This window comes from Oncorhynchus tshawytscha, unplaced genomic scaffold (genome assembly GCF_018296145.1).
Source record: "Oncorhynchus tshawytscha isolate Ot180627B unplaced genomic scaffold, Otsh_v2.0 Un_contig_2339_pilon_pilon, whole genome shotgun sequence".
NCBI lineage: Eukaryota > Metazoa > Chordata > Actinopteri > Salmoniformes > Salmonidae > Oncorhynchus > Oncorhynchus tshawytscha.
In genome coordinates, this window is record NW_024609751.1 from 45,768 (window position 1) to 65,000 (window position 19,233).

Consider the following 19,233-nt stretch of genomic DNA (forward strand, 5'->3'; position numbering starts at 1 on the left):
AGGAGGGAGAAAATAAAGGTGATATACAGAACGGATCCATTTCAACATTCAGGGACGATTAAGCACACTTCTCCTCCCCTCTCACCTCTCCTCGGAGGACTCTGCCGATCTGCTGGACTTCTTGGCTCCTTTGGCTGTGGAGGGTTTCCTCTGACCTACACACACACGATCAACTGTTAGTGGTGCTCAACCGTGTCAGAGGTTAGCAGGAGGTGTGTAAGATGGGGTAATACCTCTCCTGGGCCTCTTGGCAGACTGGTCCAGGTCCTGGTTGGCAGCCTCTGTAGAGATGAAGAATTAGGAGTTACATCTGTCTCTCTCCATGTCATCTGATTCAGTCTAACAGTAACATGACTACTACCCTCAGTAGTAGTCTCTCTCTCTCTACCCTCAGTAGTAGTCTCTCTCTCTCTACCCTCAGTAGTAGTCTCCTCTCTCTCTACCTTCAGTAGTAGTCTCCTCTCTCTCTACCGTCAGTAGTAGTCTCCTCTCTCTTTACCCTCAGTAGTAGTCTCCTCTCTCTCTACCCTCAGTAGTAGTCTCCTCTCTCTCTCTACCCTCAGTAGTAGTCTCCTCTCTCTCTACCCTCAGTAGTAGTCTCTCTCTCTCTACCCTCAGTAGTAGTCTCCTCTCTCTCTTTACCCTCAGTAGTAGTCTCCTCTCTCTCTCTTTACCCTCAGTGGTAGTCTCCCCTCTCTCTCTCTCTCTACCCTCAGTAGTAGTCTCCTCTCTCTCTACCCTCAGTGGTAGTCTCCTCTCTCTCTACCCTCAGTAGTAGTCTCCTCTCTCTCTCTCTCTCTCTCTACCCTCAGTAGTAGTCTCCTCTCTCTCTACCCTCAGTAGTAGTCTCCTCTCTCTCTACCCTCAGTAGTAGTCTCCTCTCTCTCTACCCTCAGTGGTAGTCTCCTCTCTCTACCCTCAGTAGTAGTCTCCTCTCTCTCTCTCTCTCTCTACCCTCAGTAGTAGTCTCCTCTCTCTCTACCCTCAGTAGTAGTCTCCCTCTCTCTACCCTCAGTAGTAGTCTCCTCTCTCTCTACCCTCAGTGGTAGTCTCCTCTCTCTCTACCCTCAGTAGTAGTCTCCTCTCTCTTACCCTCAGTGGTAGTCTCCTCTCTCTCTACCCTCAGTAGTAGTCTCCTCTCTCTCTTTACCCTCAGTGGTAGTCTCCTCTCTCTCTCTACCCTCTCTCTCTCTACCCTCAGTAGTAGTCTCCTCTCTCTCTCTACCCTCAGTAGTAGTCTCCTCTCTCTCTACCCTCAGTAGTAGTCTCCTCTCTCTCTACCCTCAGTGGTAGTCTCCTCTCTCTCTACCCTCAGTAGTAGTCTCCTCTCTCTTTACCCTCAGTAGTAGTCTCCTCTCTCTCTACCCTCAGTGGTAGTCTCCTCTCTCTCTACCCTCAGTAGTAGTCTCCTCTCTCTCTCTACCCTCAGTAGTAGTCTCCTCTCGTCTCTCTCTACCCTCAGTAGTAATCTCTCTCGTCTCTCTCTACCCTCAGTAGTAGTCTCTCTCTCTCTACCCTCAGTAGTAGTCTCCTCTCTCTCTACCCTCAGTAGTAGTCTCCTCTCTCTCTCTCTCTCTACCCTCAGTAGTAGTTTCCTCTCTCTCTACCCTCAGTAGTAGTCTCTCTCTTTCTACCCTCAGTAGTAGTCTCCTCTCTCTCTACCCTCAGTAGTAGTCTCCTCTCTCTCTACCCTCAGTAGTAGTCTCCTCTCTCTCTACCCTCAGTAGTAGTCTCCTCTCTCTCTACCCTCAGTAGTAGTCTCCTCTCTCTCTACCCTCAGTAGTAGTCTCCTCTCTCTCTCTACCCTCAGTAGTAGTCTCCTCTCTCTCTACCCTCAGTGGTAGTCTCCTCTCTCTCTACCCTCAGTAGTAGTCTCCTCTCTCTCTTTACCCTCAGTAGTAGTCTCCTCTCTCTTTACCCTCAGTAGTAGTCTCCTCTCTCTCTACCCTCAGTGGTAGTCTCTCCCCTCTCTACCCTCAGTAGTAGTCTCCTCTCTCTCTACCCTCAGTAGTAGTCTCCTCTCTCTTTACCCTCAGTGGTAGTCTCCTCTCTCTCTACCCTCAGTAGTAGTCTCCTCTCTCTCTACCCTCAGTAGTAGTCTCCTCTCTCTCTACCCTCAGTAGTAGTCTCCTCTCTCGCTCTACCCTCAGTAGTAGTCTCCTCTCTCGCTCTACCCTCAGTAGTAGTCTCCTCTCTCTCTCTACCCTCAGTAGTAGTCTCCTCTCTCTCTATACCCTCAGTAGTAGTCTCTCTCTCTCTACCCTCAGTGGTAGTCTCCTCTCTCTTTACCCTCAGTAGTAGTCTCCTCTCTCTCTACCCTCAGTAGTAGTCTCCTCTCTCTATACCCTCAGTAGTAGTCTCTCTCTCTCTCTACCCTCAGTGGTAGTCTCCTCTCTCTTTACCCTCAGTGGTAGTCTCCTCTCTCTCTACCCTCAGTAGTAGTCTCCTCTCTCTCTACCCTCAGTGGTAGTCTCCTCTCTCGCTACCCTCAGTAGTAGTCTCCTCTCTCTTTACCCTCAGTGTTGACATCTACAGGCTGTAATGTCGTAGTGCTGAGATCTGGTTGGTTGTTGGAGTCCTGCAGCTGTCCAATCAGCTTCTCCACAGCACGCAAAGCGATACGATCCTTCACCTCCTACACAGACATCAGTTAGTTTGGTGTCATCAGGAAATGTGTGTGGTGTAACAGGGTCACCAGGTGTTGTAACAGGGTCACCAGGTGTTGTAACAGGGTCACCAGGTGTTGTAACAGGGTCACCAGGTGTTGTAACAGGGTCACCAGGTGTTGTGTTGTAACAGGGTCACCAGGTGTTGTGTTGTAACAGGGTCACCAGGTGTTGTAACAGGGTCACCAGGTGTTGTAACAGGGTCACCAGGTGTTGTGTTGTAACAGGGTCACCAGGTGTTGTGTTGTAACAGGGTCACCAGGTGTTGTGTTGTAACAGGGTCACCAGGTGTTGTAACAGGGTCACCAGGTGTTGTGTTGTAACAGGGTCACCAGGTGTTGTAACAGGGTCACCAGGTGTTGTGTTGTAACAGGGTCACCAGGTGTTGTAACAGGGTCACCAGGTGTTGTAACAGGGTCACCAGGTGTTGTGTTGTAACAGGGTCACCAGGTGTTGTGTTGTAACAGGGTCACCAGGTGTTGTAACAGGGTCACCAGGTGTCGTGTTGTAACAGGGTCACCAGGTGTTGTAACAGGGTCACCAGGTGTTGTGTTGTAACAGGGTCACCAGGTGTTGTAACAGGGTCACCAGGTGTTGTGTTGTAACAGGGTCACCAGGTGTCGTGTTGTAACAGGGTCACCAGGTGTCGTGTTGTAACAGGGTCACCAGGTGTCGTGTTGTAACAGGGTCACCAGGTGTTGTGTTGTAACAGGGTCACCAGGTGTTGTAACAGGGTCACCAGGTGTTGTGTTGTAACAGGGTCACCAGGTGTTGTAACAGGGTCACCAGGTGTTGTGTTGTAACAGGGTCACCAGGTGTTGTAACAGGGTCACCAGGTGTTGTGTTGTAACAGGGTCACCAGGTGTTGTGTTGTAACAGGGTCACCAGGTGTGGTGTTGTAACAGGGTCACCAGGTGTTGTAACAGGGTCACCAGGTGTTGTGTTGTAACAGGGTCACCAGGTGTTGTGTTGTAACAGGGTCACCAGGTGTGGTGTTGTAACAGGGTCACCAGGTGTTGTAACAGGGTCACCAGGTGTTGTGTTGTAACAGGGTCACCAGGTGTTGTGTTGTAACAGGGTCACCAGGTGTTGTAACAGGGTCACCAGGTGTTGTAACAGGGTCACCAGGTGTTGTGTTGTAACAGGGTCACCAGGTGTTGTGTTGTAAAAGGGTCACCAGGTGTTGTGTTGTTGTCAGTACTGTACCTGTGTAACTTGTTGTAACAGGGTCACCAGGTGTTGTTGTCAGTACTGTACCTGTGTAACTTGTTGTAACAGGGTCACCAGATGTTGTAACAGGGTCACCAGGTGTTGTAACAGGGTCACCAGATGTTGTAACAGGGTCACCAGGTGTTGTAACAGGGTCACCAGGTGTTGTAACAGGGTCACCAGGTGTTGTAACAGGGTCACCAGGTGTTGTAACAGGGTCACCAGGTGTTGTAACAGGGTCACCAGGTGTTGTAACAGGGTCACCAGGTGTTGTAACAGGGTCACCAGGTGTTGTTGTCAGTACTGTACCTGTGTAACTTGTTGTAACAGGGTCACCAGGTGTAGTAACAGGGTCACCAGGTGTTGTAACAGGGTCACCAGGTGTTGTAACAGGGTCACCAGGTGTTGTAACAGGGTCACCAGGTGTTGTAACAGGGTCACCAGGTGTTGTAACAGGGTCACCAGGTGTTGTAACAGGGTCACCAGGTGTTGTAACAGGGTCACCAGGTGTTGTAACAGGGTCACCAGGTGTTGTGTTGTAACAGGGTCACCAGGTGTTGTTGTCAGTACTGTACCTGTGTAACTTGTTGTAACAGGGTCACCAGGTCTCTAGTTGTGTTGCCGTCAGCACTGAGCTCCAGACTGTTCAGTACTTTGGCGTAGAGACGGACTTCGGGAGCTGACGGGTCCTTCAGCATCTCACCACACACACGCACTGCCAGGTAGTCATGGACACACACCTCCTGAGCGCGCACACACACACACACGTTTAGCCTCCAGAGAACACACTTCAGACAGAGGGATGAGACCAGTAATTCATGTATTGTATTGTATGTGTATTGTGATTCTACATGTATTGTGATTCTACGTGTATTGTGATTCTACGTGTATTGTGATTCTACGTGTATTGTGATTCTACGTGTATTGTGATTCTACGTGTATTGTGATTCTAATGTATTGTGATTCTACATGTATTGTGATTCTACGTGTATTGTGATTCTACGTGTATTGTGATTCTACGTGTATTGTGATTCTACGTGTATTGTGATTCTACGTGTATTGTGATTCTACGTGTATTGTGATTCTACATATATGGTGATTCTACGTGTATTGTGATTCTACATGTATTGTGATTCTACGTGTATTGTGATTCTACATGTATTGTGATTCTACGTGTATTGTGATTCTACGTGTATTGTGATTTTATTGAAATTCGAGGTTCCAAACATATTGTTCACCGTGTGCCTGGTGCAGAGAGAGCCACGAGAAAACAAGCTCTGAAAACATGTTCACTATTTAAAAACAAGATGGAGGACAAGTTAGCTAGCGCTATTCAGCTGTACCTAACGCTACCTAGCAAGATAAAAATATATAGATTTTTTTTTTTTACAAGATCCAAAGTATCAATATAATGGACCAAAATAATATTGTGATATGCAATATCACTATTATATAGATGTTATATTAAATATTACCTGTGTGTTAGAGGTCTGTATATCTATGGACCCCCCCATCACTATTATATAGATGTTATATTAAATATTACCTGTGTGTTAGAGGTCTGTATATCTATGGACCCCCCATCACTATTATATAGATGTTATATTAAATATTACCTGTGTGTTAAAGGTCAGTATATCTATGGACCCCCACCCCCACCCCATCACTATTATATAGAGGTTATATTAAATATTACCTGTGTGTTAGAGGTCAGTATATCTATGGACCCCCATCACTATTATATAGAGGTTATATTAAATATTACCTGTGTGTTAGAGGTCTGTATATCTATGGACCCCCATCACTATTATATAGAGGTTATATTAAATATTACCTGTGTGTTAGAGGTCTGTATATCTATGGACCCCCCATCACTATTATATAGAGGTTATATTAAATATTACCTGTGTGTTAGAGGTCTGTATATCTATGGACCCCCCATCACTATTATATAGAGGTTATATTAAATATTACCTGTGTGTTAGAGGTCAGTATATCTATGGACCCCCCCCACCCCATCACATCACTATTACATAGAGGTTATATTAAATATTACCTGTGTGTTAGAGGTCTGTATATCTATGGACCCCCATCACTATTATATAGAGGTTATATTAAATATTACCTGTGTGTTAGAGGTCAGTATATCTATGGACCCCCACCCCATCACATCACTATTATATAGAGGTTATATTAAATATTACCTGTGTGTTAGAGGTCTGTATATCTATGGACCCCCACCCCCACCCCATCACTATTATATAGAGGTTATATTAAATATTACCTGTGTGTTAGAGGTCAGTATATCTATGGACCCCCCATCACTATTATATAGAGGTTATATTAAATATTACCTGTGTGTTAGAGGTCTGTATATCTATGGACCCCCATCACTATTATATAGAGGTTATATTAAATATTACCTGTGTGTTAGAGGTCTGTATATCTATGGACCCCCATCACTATTATATAGATGTTATATTAAATATTACCTGTGTGTTAGAGGTCTGTATATCTATGGACCCCCCATCACTATTATATAGAGGTTATATTAAATATTACCTGTGTGTTAGAGGTCAGTATATCTATGGACCCCCCCACCCCATCACATCACTATTATATAGAGGTTATATTAAATATTACCTGTGTGTTAGAGGTCTGTATATCTATGGACCCCCCACCCCCACCCCATCACTATTATATAGAGGTTATATTAAATATTACCTGTGTGTTAGAGGTCAGTATATCTATGGACCCCCCATCACTATTATATAGAGGTTATATTAAATATTACCTGTGTGTTAGAGGTCAGTATATCTATGGACCCCCACCCCCACCCCATCACTATTATATAGAGGTTATATTAAATATTACCTGTGTGTTAGAGGTCTGTATATCTATGGACCCCCCCACCCCCACCCCATCACTATTATATAGAGGTTATATTAAATATTACCTGTGTGTTAGAGGTCAGTATATCTATGGACCCCCATCACTATTATATAGAGGTTATATTAAATATTACCTGTGTGTTAGAGGTCTGTATATCTATGGACCCCCCATCACTATTATATAGATGTTATATTAAATATTACCTGTGTGTTAGAGGTCTGTATATCTATGGACCCCCCATCACTATTATATAGAGGTTATATTAAATATTACCTGTGTGTTAGAGGTCAGTATATCTATGGACCCCCATCACATCACTATTATATAGAGGTTATATTAAATATTACCTGTGTGTTAGAGGTCTGTATATCTATGGACCCCCCATCACTATTATATAGATGTTATATTAAATATTACCTGTGTGTTAGAGGTCTGTATATCTATGGACCCCCCCATCACTATTATATAGATGTTATATTAAATATTACCTGTGTGTTAGAGGTCTGTATATCTATGGACCCCCCCATCACTATTATATAGATGTTATATTAAATATTACCTGTGTGTCTCCAGGCTTTATGAGAGAGCTGGGCCGTGTCAGCTCCACCAGCAGCTCTGCTACGTTGGTGACGTCCACCTCGGCCAATGGAGACGTAGCCGGAGCATTCAGCAGGGTCTGGAGGGTGGGCAGGAAGCACTCCTCCACACACTCCTGGTGGGCCCTGAACACACACAGTCAGTAAACACACTCCTGGTGGGCCCTGAACACACACACAGTCAGTAAACACACTCCTGGTGGGCCCTGAACACACACACAGTCAGTAAACACACTCCTGGTGGGCCCTGAACACACACACAGTCAGTAAACACACTCCTGGTGGGCCCTGAACACACACACAGTCAGTAAACACACTGCTGGTGGGCCCTGAACACACACACAGTCAGTAAACACACTCCTGGTGGGCCCTGAACACACACAGTCAGTAAACACACTCCTGGTGGGCCCTGAACACACACACAGTCAGTAAACACACTCCTGGTGGGCCCTGAACACACACACAGTCAGTAAACACACTCCTGGTGGGCCCTGAACACACACACAGTCAGTACACACACTCCTGGTGGGCCCTGAACACACACAGTCAGTAAACACACTGCTGGTGGGCCCTGAACACACACACACACAGTCAGTAAACACACTCCTGGTGGGCCCTGAACACACACAGTCAGTAAACACACTCCTGGTGGGCCCTGAACACACACAGTCAGTAAACACACTCCTGGTGGGCCCTGAACACACACACAGTCAGTAAACACACTCCTGGTGGGCCCTGAACACACACACAGTCAGTAAACACACTCCTGGTGGGCCCTGTACACACACAGTCAGTAAACACACTCCTGGTGGGCCCTGTACACACACAGTCAGTAAACACACTCCTGGTGGGCCCTGAACACACACAGTCACACACACACAGTAAACACCCTGCTGGTGGGCCCTGAACACACACACAGTCAGTAAACACACTCCTGGTGGGCCCTGAACACACACAGTCAGTAAACACACTGCTGGTGGGCCCTGAACACACACACAGTCAGTAAACACACTCCTAGTGGGCCCTGAATACACACAGTGAGTAAACACACTCCTGGTGGGCCCTGAACACACACACAGTCAGTAAACACACTGCTGGTGGGCCCTGAACACACACAGTCAGTAAACACACTCCTGGTGGGCCCTGAACACACACACAGTCAGTAAACACACTCCTGGTGGGCCCTGAACACACACAGTCAGTAAACACACTCCTGGTGGGCCCTGAACACACACACAGTCAGTAAACACACTCCTGGTGGGCCCTGAACACACACACAGTCAGTAAACACACTCCTGGTGGGCCCTGAACACACACACAGTCAGTAAACACACTGCTGGTGGGCCCTGAACACACACAGTCAGTAAACACACTGCTGGTGGGCCCTGAACACACACACAGTCAGTAAACACACTCCTGGTGGGCCCTGAACACACACACAGTCAGTAAACACACTCCTGGTGGGCCCTGAACACACACAGTCAGTAAACACACTGCTGGTGGGCCCTGAACACACACACAGTCAGTAAACACACTCCTGGTGGGCCCTGAACACACACAGTCAGTAAACACGTAAATATGGAATCATGTAGTAACCAAAACGGTGTTAAACAAATCAAATATATTTTATATTTGAGATTCTTCAACGTAGCCACCCTTTGCCTTGACACATTCTTGCACATTCTTGGCATTCTCTCAACCAGCTTCATGAGGTAGTCATCTGGAATGCATTTCAATTAACAGCTGTGCCTTGTTAAAAGTTAATTTGTGGAATTTCTTTCCTTCTTAACTTCTTGGATATAGGGGGCGCTCTTTTAAGTTATGGATAAAAAAAACGTGCCCGTTTTAAGCGCAATATTTTGTCACGAAAAGATGCTCGACTATGCATATAATTGGCAGCTTTGGAAAGAAAACACTAAGGTTTCCAAAACTGCAAAGATATTATCTGTGAGTGCCACAGAACTCATGCTACAGGTGAAACCAAGATGAAACTTCAACCAGGAAATCGGCAGAATTTTTGAAGCTCTGTTGTCTCCTTATATGGCTGTGAATGCGCCGGGAATGAGCCTGCCCTTTCTATCGTTTCTCCAAGGTGTCTGCAGCATTGTGACATATTTGTAGGCATATCATTGGAAGATTGGCCATAAGAGACTACATTTACCAGGGGTCCGCCCGGTGTCCTTTGTCTAAATTGGTGCGTAATCTACAAGCTGCACGCAGTCATCCAGTGATTGAGAGGAGAGAGGAGGCTTTCAACGAACGATATATCATGAAGAGATATGTGAAAAACACCTTGAGGATTGATTCTAAACAACGTTTACCATGTTTCAGTCGATATTATGGAGTTAATTTTGAAAAAAGTTCGGCGTTTTGAAGACTGAATTTTCGGGTTTTTTTGGTAGCCAAACGTGACGCACCAAACGGAGCAATTTCTGCTAAACAAATAATCTTTCAGGAAAAACTGAGCATTTGCTATCTAACTGAGAGTCTCCTCATTGAAAACATCTGAAGTTCTTCAAAGGTAATGATTTTATGAAAATGTTGCCTGCTAATGCTAACGCTAAATGCTACGCTAGCTGCGCTAGCTGCGCTAGCTGTTACACAAATGCTTGTTTTGCTATGGTTGAGAAGCATATTTTGAAAATCTAAGATGACAGTGGCTCGACGCAAGAAGTTAATGCTTTTGAGCCAATTAGTTGTGTTGTGACAAGGTAGGAGGGGTATACAGAAGTTAGCCCTATTTGGTAAAAGACCAAGTCCCTATTATGGCAAGAACAGCTCAAATAAGCAAAGAGAAATGACAGTCCATCATTACTTTAAGACATGAAGGTCAGTCAAACATGAAGTTCAGTCGCAACAACCATCAAGCGCTGTGATGAAACTGGCTCTCATGAGGACCGCCACAGGAAAGGAAGACCCAGAGTTACCTCTGCTGCAGAGGATATGTTCGTTAGAGTTACCAACCTCAGACCCAGAGTTACCTCTGCTGCAGAGGATGAGTTCATTAGAGTTACAAGCCTCAGATTGCAGCCCAAATAAATGCTTCACAGAGTTCAAGTAACAGACACATCTCAACATCAACTGTTCAGAGGAGACTGCGTGGATCAGACCTTCGTGGTTGAATTGCTGTAACCACTACTAAAGGACACCAATAAGAAGAAGAGACTTGTTTGGGCCAAGAAACACAAGCAATGGACATTAGACCGGTGGAAATCTGTCCTTTGGTCTGATGAGTCCAAATCTGCGATGTTTGTGAGACACAGAGCAGGTGAACGGATGGACTCTGCATGTGTGGTTCCCACCGCGAAGCATGGAGGAGGAGGTGTGATGATGTGGGGGTGCTTTGCCTGTGACACTATCAATTATATATTTAGAATTCAAGGCAGACTTCTGGTTTGCGCTTAATGGGACTATCCTCTGTTTTTCAACAGGACAATGACCCAACACACCTACAGGCTGTGTAAGGGCCATTTGACCAAGGAGAGTGATGGAGTGCTGCATCAGATGACCTGGCCTCCACAATCACCCGACCTCAACCCAATTGAGATGGTTTGGGATGAGTTGGACCGCAGAGTGAAGGAAAAACAGCCAACAAGTGCTCAGCATATGTGGGAACTCCTTCAAGACTGTTGGAAAAGCATTCCAGGTGAAGCTGGTTGTATCCCCAGAGTATCTAGGGGTCAGAGTATATCCCCAGAGTATCTAGGGGTTAGAGTATCTAGGGGTCAGAGTATCTAGGGGTCAGAGTATCTAGGGGTCAGAATATCTAGGGGTCAGAGTATCTAGGGGTCAGAGTATACCCCCAGAGTATCTAGGGGTCAGAGTATATCCCCAGAGTATCTAGGGGTCAGAGTATATCCCCAGAGTATCTAGGGGTCAGAGTATACCCCCAGAGTATCTAGGGGTCAGAGTATATCCCCACAGTATCTAGGGGTCAGAGTATACCCCCAGAGTATCTAGGGGTCAGAGTATACCCCAGAGTATCTTGGGGTCAGAGTATATCCCCAGAGTATCTAGGGGTCAGAGTATACCCCAGAGTATCTTGGGGTCAGAGTATATCCCCAGTGTATCTAGGGGTCAGAGTATACCCCCAGAGTATCTTGGGGTCAGAGTATATCCCCAGAGTATCTAGGGGTCAGAGTATACCCCAGAGTATCTTGGGGTCAGAGTATATCCCCAGTGTATCTAGGGGTCAGAGTATACCCCCAGAGTATCTTGGGGTCAGAGTATATCCCCAGAGTATCTAGGGGTCAGAGTATATCCCCAGTGTATCTAGGGGTCAGAGTATCTAGGGGTTAGAGTATATCCCCAGAGTATCTAGGGGTCAGAGTATACCCCCAGAGTATCTAGGGGTCAGAGTATATCCCCAGAGTATCTAGGGGTCAGAGTATATCCCCAGAGTATCTAGGGGTCAGAGTATACCCCCAGAGTATCTAGGGGTCAGAGTATATCCCCAGTGTATCTAGGGGTCAGAGTATCTAGGGGTCAGAGTATCTAGGGGTCAGAGTATATCCCCAGAGTATCTAGGGGTCAGAGTATATCCCCAGAGTATCTAGGGGTCAGAGTATATCCCCAGAGTATCTAGGGGTCAGAGTATATCCCCAGAGTATCTAGGGGTCAGAGTATATCCCCAGAGTATCTAGGGGTCAGAGTATATCCCCAGAGTATCTAGGGGTCAGAGTATATCCCCAGAGTATCTAGGGGTCAGAGTATCTAGGGGTCAGAGTATCTAGGGGTCAGAGTATATCCCCAGAGTATCTAGGGGTCAGAGTATCTAGGGGTCAGAGTATATCCCCAGAGTATCTAGGGGTCAGAGTATCTAGGGGTCAGAGTATCTAGGGGTCAGAGTATATCCCCAGAGTATCTAGGGGTCAGAGTATCTAGGGGTCAGAGTATATCCCCAGAGTATCTAGGGGTCAGAGTATCTAGGGGTCAGAGTATCTAGGGGTCAGAGTATCTAGGGGTCAGAGTATCTAGGGGTCAGAGTATCTAGGGGTCAGAGTATCTAGGGGTCGGAGTATCTAGGGGTCAGAGTAGGGTGTGTCGTACCTGCTCTCCCGGGCGTACAGCTGGAAGAACACTCCGAGGCAGTGGCGTAGTCTGGTGTCGTCCTCGGTGACGGGGTTGTACCATAGCAACACCAATCGGGAGAGGAGCTTGGCACTGGAGATCCGGCCGGAATACATCAGTTTGGCCAGACCCTCCGCTGTCTCGGTACGCAGCTCAGATACCTGCACACACACCGAATCATAAACACACACACACCGCATCATAAACACACACACCCAATCATAAACACACACACCGAATCATAAACACACACACCGCATCATAAACACACACACCGCATCATAAACACACACACCCAATCATAAACACACACACACACACAGAATCATAAACACACACACCCAATCATAAACACACACACACACACCGAATCATAAACACACACACCGAATCATAAACACACACACACACACAGAATCATAAACACACACACAGAATCATAAACACACACACACACCGAATCATAAACACACACACCGAATCATAAACACACACACCGAATCATAAACACACACACAGAATCATAAACACACACACACACACAGAATCATAAACACACACAGAATCATAAACACACACACACACCGAATCATAAACACACACACACACCGAATCATAAACACACACACACACTGAATCATAAACACACACACACACACAGAATCATAAACACACACACACACACACCGCATCATAAACACACACACACACCCAATCATAAACACACACACACCGCATCATAAACACACACACAGAATCATAAACACACACACACCCAATCACAAACACACACACACCGAATCATAAACACACACACACTTCCTAACACACACCTCGCTGTCCAGGAAGTCAGACAGCATCATCAGGATGGACTGAGCGGTGCTGCTCCCCTCCTCCGGCTCCTCCCCCTTCTCCTGGTCTTCCTGGTTGGCTGGCGAATGGGAGGTCTGGGGGGCGGGGCTGGGGCGTTCAGACAGAAGTGTGAAGCCGTAGAGCAGCAGCAGGTCGATGACTGACCTCAGAGCGCTGATACGGATCTTAGCCTCATCTAGCTGGGCGATCTACAGAGAGACAGAGAGGGTCAATACCTCATCTAGCTGGGCTATCTACAGAGAGGGTCAATACCTCATCTAGCTGGGCTATCTACAGAGAGGGTCAATACCTCATCTAGCTGGGCTATCTACAGAGAGGGTCAATACCTCATCTAGCTGGGCTATCTACAGAGAGGGTCAATACCTCATCTAGCTGGGCTATCTACAGAGAGGGTCAATACCTCATCTAGCTGGGCTATCTACAGAGAGGGTCAATACCTCATCTAGCTGGGCTATCTACAGAGAGGGTCAATACCTCATCTAGCTGGGCTATCTACAGAGAGGGTCAATACCTCATCTAGCTGGGCTATCTACAGAGAGGGTCAATACCTCATCTAGCTGGGCTATCTACAGAGAGGGTCAATACCTCATCTAGCTGGGCTATCTACAGAGAGGGTCAATACCTCATCTAGCTGGGCTATCTACAGAGAGGGTCAATACCTCATCTAGCTGGGCTATCTACAGAGAGGGTCAATACCTCATCTAGCTGGGCTATCTACAGAGAGGGTCAATACCTCATCTAGCTGGGCTATCTACAGAGAGGGTCAATACCTCATCTAGCTGGGCTATCTACAGAGAGGGTCAATACCTCATCTAGCTGGGCTATCTACAGAGAGGGTCAATACCTCATCTAGCTGGGCTATCTACAGAGAGGGTCAATACCTCATCTAGCTGGGCTATCTACAGAGAGGGTCAATACCTCATCTAGCTGGGCTATCTACAGAGAGGGTCAATACCTCATCTAGCTGGGCTATCTACAGGGAGGGTCAATACCTCATCTAGCTGGGCTATCTACAGAGACCGAGGGCAATACTGACCTCATCTAGCTTGGCTATCTACAGAGACAGAGAACGATACTGACCTCATCTAGCTTGGCTATCTACAGAGGGTGATTCTGACCTCATCTAGCTTGGCTATCTACAGAGACCGAGGGCAATACTGACCTCATCTAGCTTGGCTATCTACAGAGACCGAGGGCAATACTGACCTCATCTAGCTTGGCTATCTACAGAGACAGAGAACGATACTGACCTCATCTAGCTTGGCTATCTACAGAGGGTGATTCTGACCTCATCTAGCTGGGCTATCTACAGAGACAGACCGATACTGACCTCGTCTAGCTGGGATATCTGCAGAGAACGATACTGACCTCGTCTAGCTGGGCTATCTACAGAGACAGAGACCGATGCTGACCTCATCTAGCTGGGCTATCTACAGACACCGATGCTGACTTCATCTAGCTGGGCTATCTACAGAGGGTGATACTGACCTCATCTAGCTGGGCTATCTACAGACACCGATGCTGACCTCATCTAGCTGGGCTATCTACAGAGACAGAGGGTGATACTGACCTCATCTAGCTGGGCTATCTACAGAGACAGAACGAGATACTGACCTCATCTAGCTGGGCTATCTACAGAGACAGAACGAGATACTGACCTCATCTAGCTGGGATATTTACAGAGAACGATACTGACCTCATCTAGCTAGGCTATCTACAGAGACAGAACGATACTGACCTCATCTAGCTGGGCTATCTACAGAGACAGAGGGCGACCTCATCTAGATGGGCTATCTACAGAGACAGAGGGTGATACTGACCTCATCTAGCTGGGCTATCTACAGAGACAGAACGAGATACTGACCTCATCTAGCTGGGCTATCTACAGAGACAGAACGAGATACTGACCTCATCTAGCTGGGATATTTACAGAGAACGATACTGACCTCATCTAGCTGGGCTATCTACAGAGACAGAGGGCGACCTCATCTAGATGGGCTATCTACAGAGACAGAGGGTGATACTGACCTCATCTAGCTGGGCTATCTACAGAGACAGAGGGCGACCTCATCTAGCTGAGCTATCTACAGAGAGACAGAGGGCGACCTCATCTAGCTGGGCTATCTACAGACACAGAGGGTGATACTGACCTCATCTAGCTGGGCTATCTACAGAGACAGAGGGCGACCTCATCTAGCTGGGCTATCTACAGAGACAGAGGGCGACCTCATCTAGCTGGGCTATCTACAGAGACAGAGGGTGATACTGACCTCATCTAGCTGGGCTATCTACAGAGACAGAGGGCGACCTCATCTAGCTGGGCTATCTACAGAGACAGAGGGCGACCTCATCTAGCTGGGCTATCTACAGAGACAGAGGGCGACCTCATCTAGCTGGGCTATCTACAGAGACAGAGGGCGACCTCATCTAGCTGGGCTATCTACAGAGACAGAGGGCGACCTCATCTAGCTGGGCTATCTACAGAGACAGAGGGCGACCTCATCTAGCTGGGCTATCTACAGAGACAGAGGGCGACCTCATCTAGCTGGGCTATCTACAGAGACAGAGGGCGACCTCATCTAGCTGGGCTATCTACAGAGACAGAGGGCGACCTCATCTAGCTGGGCTATCTACAGAGACAGAGGGCGACCTCATCTAGCTGGGCTATCTACAGAGAGACAGAGGGTGATACTGACCTCATCTAGCTGGGCTATCTACAGAGACAGAGGGTGATACTGACCTCATTTAGCTGGGCTATCTACAGAGACAGAGGGCGACCTCATCTAGCTGGGCTATCTACAGAGACAGCCCAGCTAGATGAGGTCGCCCTCTGTCTCTGTAGATAGAGGGCGACCTCATCTAGCTGGGCTATCTACAGAGACAGAGGGTGACCTCATCTAGCTGGGCTATCTACAGAGACAGAGGGCGACCTCATCTAGCTGGGCTATCTACAGAGACAGAGGGCGACCTCATCTAGCTGGGCTATCTACAGAGACAGAGGGCGACCTCATCTAGCTGGGCTATCTACAGAGACAGAGGGCGACCTCATCTAGCTGGGCTATCTACAGAGACAGAGGGCGACCTCATCTAGCTGGGCTATCTACAGAGACAGAGGGCGACCTCATCTAGCTGGGCTATCTACAGAGACAGAGGGCGACCTCATCTAGCTGGGCTATCTACAGAGACAGAGGGCGACCTCATCTAGCTGGGCTATCTACAGAGACAGAGGGCGACCTCATCTAGCTGGGCTATCTACAGAGACAAATCAAATCAAATCAAATCAAATCAAATCAAATTTTATTTGTCACATACACATGGTTAGCAGATGTTAATGCGAGTGTAGCGAAATGCTTGTGCTTCTAGTTCCGACAATGCAGTAATAACGAGCAAGTAATCTAACTAACAATTCCAAAAAAACTACTGTCTTATACACAGTGTAAGGGGATAAAGAATATGTACATAAGGATATATGAATGAGTGATGGTACCGAGCAGCATAGGCAAGATACAGTAGATGATATCGAGTACAGTATATACATATGAGATAAGTATGTAAACCAAGTGGCATAGTTAAAGTGGCTAGTGATACATGTATTACATAAGGATGCAGTCGATGATATAGAGTACAGTATCAACGTATGCATATGAGATGAACAATGTAGGGTAAGTAACATTATATAAGGTAGCATTGTTTAAAGTGGCTAGTGATATATTTACATCATTTCCCATCAATTCCCATGATTAAAGTGGCTGGAGTAGAGTCAGTGTCATTGACAGTGTGTTGGCAGTAGCCACTCAATGTTAGTGGTGGCTGTTTAACAGTCTGATGGCCTTGAGATAGAAGCTGTTTTTCAGTCTCTCGGTCCCAGCTTTGATGCACCTGTACTGACCTCGCCTTCTGGATGACAGCGGGGTGAACAGGCAGTGGCTCGGGTGGTTGATGTCCTTGATGATCTTTATGGCCTTCCTGTAGCATCGGGTGGTGTAGGTGTCCTGGAGGGCAGGTAGTTTGCCCCCGGTGATGCGTTGTGCAGACCTCACTACCCTCTGGAGAGCCTTACGGTTGAGGGCGGTGCAGTTGCCATACCAGGCGGTGATACAGCCCGCCAGGATGCTCTCGATTGTGCATCTGTAGAAGTTTGTGAGTGCTTTTGGTGACAAGCCGAATTTCTTCAGCCTCCTGAGGTTGAAGAGGCGCTGCTGCGCCTTCCTCACGATGCTGTCTGTGTGAGTGGACCAATTCAGTTTGTCTGTGATGTTTATGCCGAGGAACTTAAAACTTGCTACCCTCTCCACTACTGTTCCATCGATGTGGATGGGGGTGTTCCCTCTGCTGTTTCCTGAAGTCCACAATCATCTCCTTAGTTTTGTTGACGTTGAGTGTGAGGTTATTTTCCTGACACCACACTCCGAGGGCCCTCACCTCCTCCCTGTAGGCCGTCTCGTCGTTGTTGGTAATCAAGCCTACCACTGTTGTGTCGTCCGCAAACTTGATGATTGAGTTGGAGGCGTGCATGGCCACGCAGTCGTGGGTGAACAGGGAGTACAGGAGGGGGCTCAGAACGCACCCTTGTGGGGCCCCAGTGTTGAGGATCAGCGGGGAGGAGATGTTGTTGCCTACCCTCACCACCTGGGGGCGGCCCGTCAGGAAGTCCAGTACCCAGTTGCACAGGGCGGGGTCGAGACCCAGGGTCTCGAGCTTGATGACGAGCTTGGAGGGTACTATGGTGTTGAATGCCGAGCTGTAGTCGATGAACAGCATTCTCACATAGGTATTCCTCTTGTCCAGATGGGTTAGGGCAGTGTGCAGTGTGGTTGAGATTGCATCGTCTGTGGACCTATTTGGGCGGTAAGCAAATTGGAGTGGGTCAAGGGTGTCAGGTAGGGTGGAGGTGATATGGTCCTTGACTAGTCTCTCAAAGCACTTCATGATGACGGATGTGAGTGCTACGGGGCGGTAGTCGTTTAGCTCAGTTACCTTAGCTTTCTTGGGAACAGGAACAATGGTGGCCCTCTTGAAGCATGTGGGAACAGCAGACTGGTATAGGGATTGGTTGAATATGTCCGTAAACACACCGGCCAGCTGGTCTGCGCATGCTCTGAGGGCGCGGCTGGGGATGCCGTCTGGGCCTGCAGCCTTGCGAGGGTTAACACGTTTAAATGTCTTACTCACTTCGGCTGCAGTGAAGGAGAGACCGCATGATTCCGTTGCAGGCCGTGTCAGTGGCACTGTATTGTCCTCAAAGCGGGCAAAAAGTTATTTAGTCTGCCTGGGAGCAAGACATCCTGGTCCGTGGCTGGGCTGGGTTTCTTCCTGTAGTCCGTGATTGACTGTAGACCCTGCCACATACCTCTTGTGTCTGAGCCGTTGAATTGAGATTCTACTTTGTCTCTGTACTGGCGCTTAGCTTGTTTGATAGCCTTGCGGAGGGAATAGCTGCACTGTTTGTATTCAGTCATGTTACCAGACACCTTGCCCTGATTAAAAGCAGTGGTTCGTGCCTTCAGTTTCACACGAATGCTGCCATCAATCCACGGTTTCTGGTTAGGGAATGTTTTAATCGTTGCTATGGGAACGACATCTTCAACGCACGTTCTAATGAAGTCGCACACCGTATCAGCGTATTCGTCAATGTTGTTGTCTGACGCAATACGAAACATCTCCCAGTCCACGTGATGGAAGCAGTCTTGGAGTGTGGAGTCAGCTTGGTCGGACCAGCGTTGGACAGACCTCAGCGTGGGAGCTTCTTGTTTTAGTTTCTGTCTGTAGGCAGGGATCAACAAAATGGAGTCGTGGTCAGCTTTTCCGAAAGGGGGGCGGGGCAGGGCCTTATATGCGTCGCGGAAGTTAGAGTAACAATGATCCAGGGTCTTTCCACCCCTGGACAGAGGGCGACCTCATCTAGCTGGGCTATCTACAGAGACAGA

The 19,233-nt window shown here is 47.5% G+C and overlaps 1 protein-coding gene across 3 annotated transcripts in view; it reads right to left on the minus strand.

Annotated features, from left to right (window-relative positions):
- Nucleotides 1-19,233, minus strand: part of LOC121845726 (condensin complex subunit 3-like) — a 39,445-nt gene that overhangs the window by 747 nt on the left and 19,465 nt on the right. For all 3 annotated transcript variants that reach the window (XM_042317565.1, XM_042317563.1, XM_042317564.1), the window contains 7 exons: nucleotides 13,267-13,494; nucleotides 12,413-12,594; nucleotides 7,327-7,489; nucleotides 4,451-4,618; nucleotides 2,515-2,635; nucleotides 234-281; nucleotides 86-155 (listed from right to left, as the gene is read on the minus strand). In XM_042317565.1, coding sequence (XP_042173499.1) covers nucleotides 86-155; nucleotides 234-281; nucleotides 2,515-2,635; nucleotides 4,451-4,618; nucleotides 7,327-7,489; nucleotides 12,413-12,594; nucleotides 13,267-13,494 — 980 coding nt within the window. The remainder of the gene's footprint in view (nucleotides 1-85; nucleotides 156-233; nucleotides 282-2,514; nucleotides 2,636-4,450; nucleotides 4,619-7,326; nucleotides 7,490-12,412; nucleotides 12,595-13,266; nucleotides 13,495-19,233) is intronic.